Below are 16,403 nucleotides of genomic sequence, written 5' to 3'. Positions count from 1 at the left end.
GAGGAAATACTTCTTAATGTAAAGTATAATTAGCTAATGTAGCTTACGGCTGCCAGCTATTATTGAGGCAGTTATTTTAGAAAGATTCTCGACAAAGGATTCAAATGAATAAGCAAAGCATCTGCAGGGACACCACTGTAGCTGAGAAAACAATTACAAGGGCTATCAATCCTCATGCTCTAGGGCACAAACAGAACAGCAGCTGGGGTCAGAAACACAATTTCCCCCCACGGTTACTGAATTACTTAATTAGGCACATGGTGATGTTCTATCCTGCATGGGTTACTGCTGGAAGCAGAATAATGGATTGGATGACCATTGGCCTGTTCCAATATGGCATGCCTTTATCTCCAAGCTCTTCTCAGAAGTGAAGAAGGAGACTTCTAGCCTTATGCTCTACTGCCTTCTCAGAAGGGTCCTACTCACTGAACTCATGCAGTGATCCAGCTGTAAATGTCATAGTGTTCAATATAGACTTTCACCAGATCCCAGAGATTTCTGCTGCATATGAGTTTAGGGCACCATGGAAGGATTTATTTTTTCTTTTCCCCCTACTGTATTTGTGAGATCTATAAGCCAACAGGAGAGGAGTCTGAGCCTGCTTGTGTTTGGCAACAGTCTGACTCGTGTAAGTATTAAGGTTTTCCGCTACCTGCACTTTCCCATTTACAAAATGGGCTTTACCAAAGAGCGAAGAAGTGAGAAACTGAAGGAGAAAAACATAACAAATGTTTTGTATATTTGTTATATTTTGTTATGACAGATGAGCCTATCAGCAGTTATTTCCCTTAATCTTCCTGTTTTGTCATCCCAAATCTCGAGGAAGCTTATCTCAGCCCTGACACTTCTGCAGCAGTTTTCCTTGACTCTTTTCCACTTGGTTTGAGTGTGTCAGCATGATGGTGATTTTGCTAAACTGTGTCACCCTGGGGATGTACCAACCATGTGAGGATATGGACTGCCTTTCTGACAGGTGTAAAATCTTGCAGGTAAGCAGACTTCCTTCCTGTCATGATGGTGCATTAGTACAAGTCACAGAATTTCATGCATGTTTTCTTTCGGTGTGTGGTCAATACCTTACCAAAAGGTTGGTGAGAACATCCCTGGCAGAAAAGTAGCTTCCTGTAAAAAAAGGGGAGAAATAGCTTTGAGGAGTTGAATGTGGGGTTAGAGAGGGAGATTAAATGAAGTCTACTTGTGACCAGGCAATACAGACTAGCTGCTAATCCTCTTGATCCTGTGAGTAAAACATGTCTTCCTGACACAGGAAGGACCTGCTGTTGCTGAGCCAACACCTGCTTTCAGGTCCATCCAAAGAGGCTGTGAATCTACATCAAGTACTTCATGTAGGAGGAATAAATAGAGCCCCTGCTTCCTTGCTTTGACAGCAGGTAGCTATGATGCCAGCACTGCACAGAAGAAACTTGTCCAGCCTTGTTTTTAACTCGTTTTCAGAAGTACTGAAATTCATGTTTATTTCACTATCTGCACTGAAAAATTTCAAGCTGGGAATGTGTGTCACACTTGTTGGCTCTCTGTTTGGCAGGTATTTGATGATTTCATCTTCATTTTCTTTGCAATGGAAATGGTGTTAAAGATGGTGGCCCTGGGGATCTTTGGCAAGAAATGTTACCTTGGAGATACCTGGAACCGCCTGGATTTCTTCATTGTCATGGCTGGGTAGGTTGATAGTTTGTGTTTATTTGTTCTCTTTGTTGAAATGTTTTCTGAAACTGAGAAGTGCTCCCCATCTGAAAGCAAATGAAGGTTTTTGGCAACTGTCCATGTTTTTCCCCAAGTGTACCAAGACAGGTTAAGCCCCTCAAATCCTGATGGCAGGGTGAAAGTAAATCCTTGCAAAGCCAGTGAATGCTACTTTTGATTTGCTATGATGCAACTGATATAAAAGTTTCCAGTCTGCTCCTACTGTGGTAAATTTGCAAAACTTGAATGAGGCATCCTGGGGAAGAAACAGTAGGCTAGGTAGCTTAGCTGGTGTGCAGCTGTCTATCTCACAACTTCAGTAGAGAGTGTTAAGTTGTACTAGCTGAAGAGCTAGCCCAGATGTGATTTTGTTAGTGGAGGAGGAACAACCTTTATCAGAGCTAAGCCAGCTTCTCTGTTTCCAACACTAGTGCTTCAGTGTAGAAATATATATATATATAATATTTTTTTTTACTCTTGTCCTTTTGTCTTTGTATTGTATTGGCCTCAATTGTGGTACTGCTGGAACAAGCTGACATTTGAGTGTTTTTTACAACAAAGTTGCTATAGAGGAGCTCTGATTTCCCCTCTGCATGTGTGAAGTGGAAAACCTATCAGGATTTGGCTATTAAATCACAGCAAAGCGTCCCTCTGTGATATCAGTGGGCATGCGTTTTTTTGGAATTTGTCCATTTTCAATCACATTGCCTTGTGGTATAATAAAAGAAGTCAGAAAAATTATGTAATATTAATGTTCTTGCAGAAAATGGGTGAAAATCTTTTCAGAGAAGCCTCCCCGACTTACCTCTCTCTCTCCCCAAAGCATTACCAGCGTTTGCTGTCACCTGCAAGTGCACTGCTGAAGGAGCCAACAGTGAGTTCAAGCTCGCTTTGCAGAGCTTTTCCCTGAGGTGCAGAGCAGCGCTGTCTTTACATTTGCTTCTGACACAGTTGTTCTACAGAAAGATTTGGAAGTCGTTCCTCTGGAGGGCTGTATAACTGTTTGCTTCTGGGGGGAGCTGAAAATTTCAAACCCCGTTCAGTTGTAAAAGTGTGAAGGCTGATCCTCAGCTGGCTTGTATGTGAAAGGAGGATGGGCAGATGAAAGCTGCAGCTTTTTGTGAACATAAGCAATGTGCATGAGATGGGAACCTGTCTTGTGGCTGAGTGCTGTGATTAGCATGTGATTTAGAAGAGGCCTGCATTATGGGAACTGTTTGGAAAGGAGACTTCAGTGCCCATGGTACTCCTCCATTGGGATGTGCTGCACATATGGGATGAGAGGATAGCTCTGCTCCAGGTGGGTGATGGACAGCCATCACACTGAAGGAAAGGCTTAGGAACTGGGGGGTATTTCTCTGCCTGGCATCCCTGCAAGCATGGTGTGTAAGCAGTGTAGTCTAGAATGATGAAGAAATTGGTGGGGCAATGCTGAATGAAAACAAGGAATTGTGCTTACCTCTTTCACTTGTTTCCTTCACAAAACAAACTGCACCATAGGAGGCTCCATCTGAACATCAGACATTTCCTTACTGGGCAGATGGTGGAGCACTGCCACAGGTTGCCCTAGGGCTGTGGGGTCTCCTCCTTGGAGATCTCCAAAACCCACCTGGATACTGCCTTAAGCACCCTGCTCTAGGTGTCCCTGCTGGTGCGGGGGTTGGGCCAGGTGGACCCAGAAGTCCCTGCCTGCCTGTGATTCTGTGAAATCCTCTCTACCTAGATCAGAAATTTGTATCTTTATACCCATTTATACCTTCTGCTATCATTGCTGGGAGAAATTTGAGAAGAGAGTCTTTTGCACATCTGATAGCAGTATTAGAAATGAAGCTCATATCTGGACTCCTTTCAGTGCCAAGGAGACTTAGAATCAACTCCTTAGGTATAAAATAATCACTGCGGAGGATTTTTTCATTTCAGGTCCAGAACTGAAAGAAATTTGTTTCCTGATTTCTATACAATTGTTCTCATGAGGTGTCAGGCTGAAATGATAGTAATCTCATTAGAATATCTGATCTCAAAAGACTTCATCTGCTAAAGAAAGATTTTCCCATTTAGTTATATAGAACTAATGACTATATAATGTATTTTGAGTTATAAAAGCTTGTGGTTATTAATTCATTATTTTTTGAATTTCATTAAAATTGCTGGCACTGCTTGAGTCAAATCCAAGCAGAAGCTCAAATTTGCCCTTATGTACAGAACATAGGCTTTTATTTAACCTCAGATTTAAGCCCCAGGCTTCATCCTGATTGGTCCCACATCTGGATTAGCTTGTTCTGAGTCCAAACTATGCCTTAGCCTTCAAAGCCTCCTGCATAAGGCCTTGCATATTTTCTCTGTGCCGATGAGGTAGATCCTGAAAAGAAGCTCATCAATATTTTTCTGAAGGCCTCCTCCTTTCCATGGTCCTGTGCTCTCGTGGGCTGCAAGAGAGGTCATAAATTCAACCCCCTAAGAAACATCCAGATGATGAAAAGTAATGCACTGCCTAGATGACATTTGAACATCTCTCAAATTTGAGGAAAGGGACTGTACTTCCCAATTCATTCTGCCTTTCTCCCTTTCCAAATATACACTTCAGCAGCACCCCAAGCAAAGCATCAAAGGTTGGGAGGATGAACTGTAGCCTCGAAAAGCATAGTGCAGGTTAGGAATATTTCTGTTGGGTGGTCCTGGGTGCCTGAGGTACTTCCACTGGCTTTCAGTGTGACAGTGTGTTTTATCAAAGAGTATAATGATTATAATCATTATAATGATTATTTGCTGCTATTGCCCCAGACGGTGCTTTGGTTACGTAAGCCATGTGTTCAGGCATTCATATGTAGTTTCTCCTCACTTCCTTGGAAAGCTATAGTTTTAGTTAGCTAAATTCCCTTGTGTGCCCCTGCCCTGCTTGCCCCTGCCCCCCACGCAACCCAGCAGCTTGAGGAAGACTCAATTGTCACTAAAAATGCTCAGTTTCCATGGCAATAGGAGCTGACATCACCAGAACTTTCTCCCCTCTCACACACTCCCTCCCCCAACAACCCTCAACACGTTTTTTCAGTAAGGATTAGGAAAAAAAAACCGCACAAAACCCCCCAAACGAATAAGTCCTATCTCAGCATTCTCCATTGTTCCCCTCAGTGCTCCTAAAACCAAGAGGGGTAATTTGGGTTGAATGCCAATCTCTTGTGCACACAAGCAACAGGGGCTCACGTTTGGCTTGCAAACACTTTAGTTCCCATTGCTCACTGCTGATGGGAGGTTGCAGGTTCCCTGATATTTCATGCAGGCAGTGTTTGTCACCAGCTCTCTTGGTGAAAGACCCTCTTCCCCTGCATTTGTGTTTAGGTTGTGACTGTCATCATTTGTTTCCCACAGTGCTGGGTGCTTTTGGAGGGCTTGCTGTGAAGCAACTTAAGGGGCAGATTCCTAAAGCTGAGATCATCTGGACACCACTGACACTGGAAACTTAGGCCAGCATCTCTACATGTGTGAATTTAGGAGATGTCAATTATTTCTAGGCTGGTGCTCATCAGCTTTTTAAATCAGGCATTTCTCTAGCAACAAAGAGTGAACAATTTCTCCTGCTTGCTCTACTCTGTGAACTGGAGTTGCGTTTACATGTGGTTGGAGATGATGCCAGTGTCCGTGTGGGAAAGAGGCATCCCTTTACATGACTCTGTCCTAAGGGTCCTGCCTGGCCTTGGGATGTCAATTCCACCAGTGACTGCTTGTTTGGCCTCTCTTGTACTTTTCAGCCAAGTGCTTTAATTAGTGATTAGAGGCAGGAAATGTCTCTGACCTCTTCTGTAGCATCCCCTTGATATGTTCTAGTATGGAATATACTTGTACAAACTGTAGGTTGTTTAAGGGGGAGAAATCTTCACTGCATGGCCAGGGGATTACAAGTTTGTGAGTAGAATATATCCAAAGTCTTTCTTTAACTAGCTCAATATCTGAGAAGAGGCTGGTATATCTTTCACAGAATGTCTCATCTTTGCCTCTTCTTCACCATCATACCACAGCTTTCCATGTAGGTCTTGCAAACTGTGATCAAATCCTATCCCAAACTTGCCTTTGAAGAGGAGTGGCATGCTCCATCCCTGGAGGCATTCAGGGCCAGGCTGGCTGTGGCTCTGGGCGGCCTGGTCTAGTGGTCGGCAACCCTGCCCATGGCAGGGGGATTGAAACTAGATTATATTTGAGGTGCTTTTCAACCCAGGTCATTCTATGACTTGTGTAATTTGTAATTTTAAGATAGAGTTGCAGGCTTGTTCAATAGATTAAAAAAAACAAACAAACAACAATACAAAAAAACAACATAGTGGACAGCAGAGTAAGGCACACTACATTGTGTAGTCATTTGAATGCATTATACAGTGGTAATCCAGCCTATCTCTTCCAACCTTACATTTTCCTGTTCCTACAGCCAAGGATTGTGGCAGCCCATCTTATCACAGCATCTTCCTGTTAAGTCATTCAGCTCCTTTCTCCAGTGCTCCAAGTCATGTTGATTGTAGGTTTTTCCCCCCTCACAATCTCCTCTTCTAAAGAAGGAAAATCCCTTCCTATTATAGGGACAGAAAACTTTGTTCCCAGATGTGTGGTGTTAGGTTTGTTCATACTGGAATACATGTTATTTGCATTTCCAAAGCAGCTCATGCTGTTCTGTATTGCTGACTTATCCTCTTCATTTCTTTTCTGTTTTTTCAAAAATAAGCTTCAACAGCAAAATCCATCACTAATGTTTTTTTTAAATTTTTCTGCTAGGTTGTGATAAATAAATAAGGAACAGTGTGGCAAGAATTGTGTATTGCAGTACAACTGCTCACGAATAAGTCCCCATTTACTGTTGTATGTGAGGCTTATTACTTAGCCTGTTTCTCTCTAATGTATGTCATGATGATTTCATATCATTCCAATCATATCAGCATAATTACTTGTGTGAACCAGACTTGTAATCTCATAAGAAATTATAGCACATTAGTTTGATGATGTCTATTTTTCTTTAAACCTGTGTTGATTATGGCTAATTTTATTACCCACTTTTAATCCGTAATCTATCAAAGCCACGTATCGGTGATTTCATTGCTGTACTGTGACCAGCATCAGTCCAGTCAGTCTACTGAGATCACTGTGTTTTTCAAAGCACTGGCACAACATCAGAATTTCTCTGGCCCTTGGAGGCTCTCCCAGTTTTCTGAGACTAATCAAAAACCAACTGCACTGGTGCAGGACTTTTCTGGCCATCTCTTTTAAAACTCTTGGATATAAGTTGATCAGGCCTGCTTATCTTAGAATATCCCTACTTTGATAGATACAGCTGCAAATACTTGATCACAGCTGCAGTTGAAAACAGCTCATTATCATCTGTAGTACAAATGTACCATCTGACCTTCCCCATAAAACTTTTTTTTTAACTGAGGTTTCTGCCTTTTTAAACAGTTCACGACAATTATGTTTTCTTGTTTGTTGTACCATTTTGGGTTCCTTCCGTTCTCCTACAAATTTTCTACAATGTCATCTCTAATTAGTATTCATTTTTCCCAACTTCCCCTCTCTTGCTTTCGCTATATTGCTGCTTTTGCTTACTTTCTACTTCCTTTTTTAACCAGTTTGGCTTTCTTGACTCTATTTTTTTGAATAATACTTGATTGTCACCCAGAGTTCATGACTACAATTTTTTATCCTGTCTTGTTTGATACATGGCTGTTTCCATGTGTCTTCAGCTTCATGCATATGGCCTTTCTATTCCACCAAGTGTATCTAGTAGTGCTGATGGCCTTACTTGGTGTGTACATAAGACATAATCAAGTAGTCCCAGATTTAATTTTACTGATCACAAAACAAACAAACCCAAACCAACTAATCAACCAACCAAATAAAACAAAAACCACTGCTGTATCTTTGTTCCTTAAATGCAATTTTTGAGTTACACTGCATATCACTGTAAATGCTGAGAAGCTGTAAGGAGATCTAGGTGTCCTCAGCACATTGGCCTAACCTAACTCCAGCAGGATGGATAAGGGGAGGTTTTTTTTTTAATATAAGTTACAGACTAATACCAGGAGAGCTGTTTTCTAGTGTGATCTGGACATGCCCAGAGAAATTCATAGGATCAGAGCATAACTCGGGTTGGAAAGTACCTTATGAGGCCTATAGTCCAATCTCTTGCTCAGAGCAGGGTAAACAACAAATACAGGTTAGGTTGTTGAGAATTGTCCTCTGGTCTTGAAACCCTTCAGATGGAGACTGAACCACCTCTCTAGGCTTCTGCAGTACTTATTTATCTGTATATCTAGTCTGAGCCCCATTTCCCTGCTAGATTTATGCCTGCTGTGTCCAGCCCCTGGACATCTTGGTGGCCCTCTGCTGAACTTGATCCTATTTGCCACTTTCATCAAGGGAGTCCAAAGTTGAATGTGCTATTCTAGATTCAAGTTGCCCAGAGAAGATGCAGGTGCTGCTCCCTGAACCAGATTCAAGGCCAGGTTGGATGGGGCTCTTGGTAACCTGATGTAGCGGTTGGCAGCCCTTCCCACAACAGGGGGTTTGGAATCAGATGGTTTTTTAGTTTCCGTCCTACCCAAGACATTTTATGTTATTAGCTGCAAGCAGAGCAAAAGGGATAATCCCTTTTGTCATCCACTGGCTTTGCTCCTGCTGGTGCAGCCTGGTATGGCATCAGCCTTCCTTGCTACAGGAGTTGCACTGTGGGACATGGGTTACCTGCTGTTACCCAGGTCCTTAACAGCAGAGCCACTACGCAGCACTGAGGGAGAGGATTTTTCTGTCCTGTGTACAGGACCTTTGTCTTTGGTGAACTCCATGAAGTTTGTCAGCCCATTCCCTCTAGCCAGAAGGAATTATCTTCTTTATATGACAGGAAATTAGTCCACAATTTAACTATTAATTTTAAAATTGTCATTGATTCTGTACTTGAAAATGCCTTTTTTGACAAAAAGCACTACTCCCCCTTCCTTTCTGTCCTTTTCAGCCTTCCTAGCTAGGTTAAAATCATTGACTTTAATATTCCTTTCATGCAGATCTTCCCACCAGTCCTTTCTAATGTCATTTAGTCTGTTTATGCTCATAAAATGAACAATTCCTATTCTCTCTATTACTCGGCCCCTGGCACTGCTGTACAGATGATACTTTTTTTTTTTTTTTCCCCCTCTCCTCTCTATCTCTACATCTTTCAGTGCCTTCATTAGTTTTATTCTTGAGACAGAGGCCCTGCAAGGATGAAGTTTTTTCCTAATTTCATCACTTTTTTCCTGTGGTTTTTCATTTAACAAGCTACTGACTGGTATATCTCTCAATTTCCTAAAAATGTATTAATTTCTAATGAAATGCTGGTTAATGTTTCTGCTTCTCCAGGGGTCACTCAATGCTTTAGCAACTCTGTCATCCTACCTTGCTGACCCAGCCAGTAGTTTGTTACCAAATTCCTCCATCTTCTCCATTCACTTCTGCTCAGGATGCTTAAGGAGCTCAGCTGGAGCTCCTTAAGTTTTTTATCCATCCCCTAGAAATTGTCTATTACCTGTGGCATAGCATGATAAGAAAGACAGTTAATTCCAAGACACATCATGGGTGAAATATTGCCCCAGAAATTTCTAAACCTTCCCAAGATTGTTTTTTTCTCTCTCTCATTTCAGTCACAGTATGGCAGCACAGCTCTCATGGTATCAGAATTTCCTTTCCAGAGCATCCATTCAATTCTGTGTAGTTATATAGCCCTTGGAGGAGGTTTTCTGGCATCTCTGTACATCTGACATTCCATCTTGGTCTTGCCTGGTAGCCCCTTAGATTGAGCAGAACATTTCTCCTCACTGGCCTCTTAGCTAGTTTGTTCTTCAGAAATGAGTTATGCAGCATCCACGCTGGAGACTTGGAATGCATTGCTCTGTGTTATCTGATAATCTGTGACTATCATTATTTGAACTTTGTCTTGCTAGTGGTTATCTATAGTCTTAGATTTTTACATCCTCTAAATCCTTCTTTCATAGACCTGCAGTGATGCTGCTTCCCAAATTGAAATCCACTCTCCTGAGCAATTTTCTCCCTTCTTCTTGACCATGCTATGCATATATAGATCTGAGCAGTGACTCTTTCCTTACTTCAAAAACCCTGACTTACACTTCTGGGACAGCAAGTTCATCCCACAGAATGTCAGCCCAAGTAAAGGGGCTGAAGGGCAAGAGGTATCAGTCCCTTTCTTCAAATGCCCACCCAGGCCTAGGAAAAAAAGTTGTCCAAGCTGGGAAGATGTTGCTGTGCCTGAGATGCTGATAGGCCTTAATCTTGCATTATGGGGAAGTGGGCTGCCAGTCTTCTGTTTTCTCTTTGCTTTTAATTAACAGTGATCCTTCGGGGACCTGGCCAGAATTTGCATAGTTACGACTTTAAAATCTCAGACCATTAAATGCTTATTAGCAGCAGTGTAAACAGAGTGAGTAGTCAGAAAATCTCAGCTGATCTTCGCTGCCAAATGGAAGTTTGTATAAAATTATGGCAAGTTAAGAAAAACTGTAATAAATACAGCAATTAGGTGTTTCAAGCAGCGATCAGAGAAAGATGGAAACCAGCGAGCAGCAGGATAAATAACATCTTAACCAGAGGCAGAAATATCAGAATTGCAGCCCTCCCCCACCAACACGCGCTCACTTTTTCCTCCTTAATGATACTAATTATTTCATTTGCTTTCCCCTAGTAAAACTATCCTTAGAAGTGCAACATATTGAAATGAAAAGAGTCATCAAAACGAAATGAATCACAGCAGAGAGGAATCAAAACAAGGAGGCAACGGTACCCCGTGTGCATTATGTGTAGCTCTCAATTATTACTGCTAATGCTTCGCCTCCCTAAAAACTGATTCCCTACTGCATGAATCCTTGGTTTTACGAAAGTAAATTAAGTGGGCACAACCAGAAGCTTGCAGGACCAAGCAAGAAATGCTTCTATTTCCTTTCTTTTTTCATTTATTTTTTGGCTAAGCGATGAAACACAGACCTAGGAGGCTGTGCTCAGAGTCCTTGTTTTCAGAAGCGAGCCCCATCACTCGTCTTCAGTCATCTGAGCCCGCCCGGTCCCTCTGGCTTTCTTATCACAGTGTGAAAACCTGCTTATGTCTTTTCATATCATGTCTCTGAAACTGTTAAGAAACTCTGACGTTTTCTCTTAGTGCTCAGTTTGGAGAGAATTCTGAGTGTTCAGGGGTGTGAAATAATCACATCCCAGGCAGCTAGGGAGCAGTCTCACAGGCTCTGCAAGCTTTCAGCAAGCTTCTGTTGGTAGAAACACTTAACATAAAATAAAGTTCTGTACCAAGGAGAACGGTTGCAGGTTGTTGTTTCTTTTTAAAGATTACTAAGCATTGTAGCTCCAGAGCTGTGTAATTAGTAATTTATTACTCCCTGAAGAAATGTCTTTTTGCTAACAGAGTTACAGCCTCGTTAACTTTTTTTTAAGGGAGAAAAAAAGAAGATATAATTTTGCAGCCCTCATTTTACTCGCAAGGCATTTTTTTCCCCTTTGCTTCTAACTTCCAGCTTTTATGTCAGCAGAGAGTTGTCTTTATGCAGCGTGATGAGCTCTAACTTTAACAGAGATAAGCAGGACTACTTAGCTGAATGCACTGCGATTTGCAGAGCAATTTAAGGTCCTGCTGTGTAATGTCTGGCCACATCCCATGTGATGTTATCCCATAATTTCTGCAGTAGGTAACGAAAGGACTTCAACTCAGCTGTTTGGCGGGGAGGAAGGTTCAAGGCGAGCCATAGAGGCACCAAACTGTGCAAAACCCAACTGGGCGCTTTCCTGTGCTACCTATTATAGGGAAAATGCTTTAGCAGGAGGGTTGGACTTCTAGCAATGCACGCGTTTTTTATTCCCCTTCCATCAGAAGGGAATGAGACCAACTTTGCTCCACTTCTGCACTGCAGCCACAGTTATATAGCCAGTGCAGAGATACCCAGACCTTCCAGAGCTCATTCTGGTGCCTCACACAGCATAGGAAGGTTTAGAGGTATACCTGCCTCCCATCATCCCCCCACAAACTGCAGTTATTATAGAATGTACAGAGGTATTGATCTGTGGGATTCTCCACCTCCATAGGCTTGTGCGCTGGGGGGCACCTGGGTAAAAGGAGCAATGCCATGGTAAATGGAGCAGATTTTGGTGCTGATATCTGTACTAAAAAATCAGGAAAATTGAGCATACTTAGCTGAAGGAATTCAGGGAGGAGCAAGCAAGTTGTCTTCTGTCTTCGTTGCCCCAAGTGCTCACAGATGCTAGGAACAAATGGCCAAAGTCCTCAGGCAACGAGAGTTTCTCTTTGCACAAAGACTCACAGTGAGCCGGAGGCTGTAGCTCAGAAGACACAGCCATAAAGATTTTGGCTTCAGTGCCAAACCCGAAGTTATTTGACAAAGAAATATGAATTGATTAGACTGCAGTTAATTAGATTTCAATTGAAAACCCCTATCAGAGAAGGGGAATTAGGCAGCTTTTGAATTTAACAAAAACATATTGGTTTTGTGTCATAAGAAAAATACTGCCTCGGTATTTTTCATGAATGCTTTCAGAATTCATTTTAAATATTAATTTTTGGGTGCTAATTATCAGCAAATAGAAGTCCGAGAGCAAAGATTAAGAAAGATAATAAGTACATAATAAAGGTGTAAGGAGATGTAAATATGAAGAGGTAAATGGTAATGTTTGAACTGTTTTAATCATGGATTTCACTGAAGGTGATTGTGGGGAAGCTGCTAGCAAGGCACTGCATGAGTACATTACCTTTGGTTACTGTACAGCAAGATAAAGTCTGAATTTTCTGGAACTCACGTGTGGCTTTCATATTCTTTCTATGTCTGCTTTAAAATACATTTATTCCTTGGTCCTGTTGGTCAGCCTATTCTCTTGGCCTGGCACAGAGCCACATTGGCTGAGCAATTCTGCTGCTGTTGAGCAACAAGCATTGCTCTTCTCTCCTGGGCTTTGTCGCTGCGCAAGAAGCAGAGTGCCAAGGCAGATCTAAACCTGCTGGCATATGCCAAGCTGCGGCTAATGAAGTTTTTCTGCTCTGGTCGAGGTCTTGTGAGCAGTGTGGGTGTGATTCTGTGCTGGGTGCATGCCCCCTTGCTCCCCATGTACCTTCTGTCTCCTCCACTGCTTGGCATGGAATGGAGGTACTCAAGGCCAGGTGCTTTCTGTACAGGGTCACTGTGCTAACAAATTGCTAGCTTGTCCCCTTGTGGTAGTTTGGACTCATCTAAGTTAAACTCAAGGTCTCCTGTGTATTCAGCTAAGTAGAGCTGATGAGGTATAGGCTAATGTTTATCAGCAAGACAGAGACTAAGCAGAAGGAGGCCCCATTAAGAAGGTCAGTAGGAAAAGGTGCAAAAGGAACAAAGATGGAGACTGGAAAGGAAATAAAGGATTGGCAAGGGAATTGAAGGACATGAGGTAAAGCAGAAAAAAAAGAAAAAAGAAAAAAGAGGGAAAGTCAAACAGAGAAGCTAGAAGTTAAGGAGAGTCAGAAGGATTAAAAGGAGAATGTGGAAATGTTGGAGGTATGAATGAGTCAGAGAGATGGGGAAGGGAGGGCGTGGGATGCTTTGAGAATGAGGAGAGGCAGAGTTTAAATGGAGAGGTGTTCCCCACCAAACATCCTCCTGTTCTGTGGGGTGAATCCCATGTACACAGCTGGTGCCTCTGTCCTATTCCCCACTATGGTAGCATTCTCACCATGCATCAGTCTTGAGCTGTGCAGTGCAGGGACAGTGAGTGTCTCAATCCTCCTTCCTTCCAGAAGAATTTCTTGCAGAAAGTTTTGAAGAAGCAAATCTCTACTGAGGAAAGAAGAATTACTGTATAAATTCAATTATCTTGACAGCTCACTGCTCAAATTCCATCACAGATCAAGAGCTGCTCTCTAATTTAGCATAGTTCCAGCTTCCTAACCTGCCCCTGTGCTCGCCAACCCACGCCAGAGGCCACAAAATACTTTAGTGGTGCTAGAAATGAGCTGCCATTTCCCTTGAGAGAGATGCTTTCCACTTCTGCCCCATAAGAAGAAAGGACAGCTCGCAACCCACACAAGCCATTCTGCATCCAAGACTTTGTCCAGCTACCTCTGAATCAAAAAGAAATGAAGCTTTTTACAAACAATGTACCTAAAGCAGCAAGGGAACAGGGGACAAGAGATGAGGGGCAGTCAGATTATAGGGTCTGCCCTTGCTCACCATGCTGAGAACGCATAGAATCATGAAGGTTGGTAAAGAGCTCTAAGTTCATGTAGCCCAACTATCTACCTATCATTAATATCGTCCACTAAACCATGTCTCTAAGTACTCTTCCCACCCTTTCCTTAAACATATCCAGGGACAGTGACTCCCTTGGCAACCTGTTCCAATGCATCATCATTCCTTCTGCAGAGAAATTCTTCCTAATATCCAATCCAAGTTTCCACAGGTGTGAGGAGGATGAGGAGGCCGGAAATCTCCTGTGATTTAATAAGGTTGCAACTGTTTTGAATGGCCTTTAACACTGCTGTGCTCTTGGTTAGTGAACACTCAGTAAACGTGTGGTTCCTTGAGTTGCTAGAGTGATAAGAGATTGAAGCACTAAAGTTTGGCACCTGCCTGAGAATCCAGATAAGCACCATGGGCTTGCAACTTAGGGCAAGAGGTAATGGCCTCAAGTTGCACCGTGGGAAGTTCAGGTGGGATATTACGAAAAATTTCTTCTCAGAAGGAGTGGTGAGGCATTGTAACAGGCTTCCCAGGGAGGTGGTGCAGTCACCATCCCTGGAGGTGATCCAGATCCGTGTGGATGTGGCACTGAGGACATGGTCAGTGCGCATGGTGGGGATGGGCTGATGGTTGAACTTAAAGGTCTTTTCCAACTTTAATGATTCTATGATTCTATTATCACAAGATCTTGAGACACAAACATGGGAAAATGTGACCCTCCTGCTCTGCTTCTGGCTGATCACTTTTTGTGACACCCACTTTTAACTTGCTGTCTATCCATTGCCATCTCCCACATGTCTTAGGCTGCATGTACGTACTGAGTTTCCAAGCAGCAGAGAGCTGACTGGAGAAAGGCAGGAGCAAATGCTGCTGGGCTGACAATTCCTGAAATGTTGCCCAGAGTCAGAGATCTTGTTTCAATAGAGGAAGGAAGTAACATCTGGATTCATAGGTTTTGCCTACAGAGAGAATTCTTTGTTTGTTTGTTTTGCTGATCGCTGGAGCCATCCCAGTCTACTGTTGTACAAGCATGCTACCCTTGTGCAAAGGTAAGCGTGAGCGTAAGCTGACTCATAGGTATCGCTATGAAAAGGCAAGAATGAATGACCCTACTGCAATCATTGCAATGGATTTGAACTGGAGTTGTTCTGGATGTGATTTACATAGCTATGATAGGCATAACCAATTTGCAGGGATTTAAGCATCTTGGATATCTTTCCATTATTACAGCCAAGACCAGAGGCATAGGAAGAACTGTAGGCAGAAAAGGTCTGCTGAATGAGCAGAAGTCCTGGGGCCTGCTAGGTAGAACTCATTTTTGTTAGAAGTTGCTCACTGAAAAATTTAAGAGTTGCCCTTCTCTGACCCATCCTAGGGAACTGCCTGCTGTTTTCATTGCAGAGCGATTGACTGTTCCACGCTTTTTCTAGCTAAACAGGAACACAACTGCAGCAAATCTGCAGGCCTCGAGGGATCTGGGAGGTTGGCTCTCCAGTTGTCTGAACTGAACAGTTGCAGCTGAGGCAACATTTATCTTGCTTCAAAAGGATCTGCATCTGTTATTTTGGTGATTATCACTTCTCCAGTAACACATGGATTGTGTCACATAGGTGGCAAGCTCATTTCATTTGGTAGTGTTAGTACATGCACATGGTTAAGGGTTCTCCCATAACAATACCGGCAACACAGCTGTAGCCACAAGAGGGCAAACCCCACGCAATTTGTAAATGTAGGTTACACCTTTAATTGAACTGTACATTATTGACTCTAAGGAAAGATACTACTTCTGCTCACTGATCTTTTCTCAATAGCTCAGTGCTGTTCCCTTGTGCTCCAGTTTCATATGGGTCATGATGTTCCTCAGGAATTTTAATTTGGTCACTTGCAGTTCAAAGATGACCACTTCTCAAAATTAGACATATTTTGGGGTGATTTGCTAATTTGGTATCTGACAGAACACGTTCAGATTTTTCTGTTTCCTACTGAGTTCTGACCTCAATCTGATTCTTTTGGGGACATGGCTTTCTAGGAGAGGGAAGAATCTATTGTGAGACCTCATCAAGTTTGGAGACCTTTATGTTTCTGTGCATGGATCTACCTATTGTAAGGGACTACAGCATAGACTCCTTCAGCCATGAAGCTGCCTTAATATATCAGATCTCTGTTGCTGTGACAAGGTGTTAGCTCAAGTCCTGGGAGCAATACAACCAGTCTGTACATTGCTCTCCTTTAAATGTAGTTCCATCCTTCCAGAAGATATGTCTGATTTTGGAGCAACATCTCACTGATGAGGCAATCTTGTGTTATGCTTTTGTAGAGAGGCCTATCAGTGTTCACTCAAGAGCCTTTGCACTGTGCTCATTTACACCTCATCTCTTTTGTGTGATGCCCTGTAGTTGTGTATGTGTATGCATAACACTGCATATTCTTTCTCCTTTCATTACTCACTTCCCA

General features: G+C 42.6%; 1 protein-coding gene across 2 annotated transcripts in view; it reads left to right on the top strand.

Moving 5' to 3' along the window:
• CACNA1I (calcium voltage-gated channel subunit alpha1 I) overlaps nucleotides 1–16,403 on the top strand; it is a 151,131-nt gene that overhangs the window by 67,188 nt on the left and 67,540 nt on the right. For both annotated transcript variants that reach the window (XM_031554341.2, XM_085226112.1), the window contains exons 2-3: nucleotides 878–989; nucleotides 1,547–1,680. In XM_031554341.2, coding sequence (XP_031410201.2) covers nucleotides 878–989; nucleotides 1,547–1,680 — 246 coding nt within the window. The remainder of the gene's footprint in view (nucleotides 1–877; nucleotides 990–1,546; nucleotides 1,681–16,403) is intronic.

The sequence above is a fragment of the Meleagris gallopavo genome, chromosome 1 (genome assembly GCF_905368555.1).
Source record: "Meleagris gallopavo chromosome 1, MGAL_WU_HG_1.1, whole genome shotgun sequence".
NCBI lineage: Eukaryota > Metazoa > Chordata > Aves > Galliformes > Phasianidae > Meleagris > Meleagris gallopavo.
This window is presented reverse-complemented; position numbering and strand designations above follow the sequence as displayed.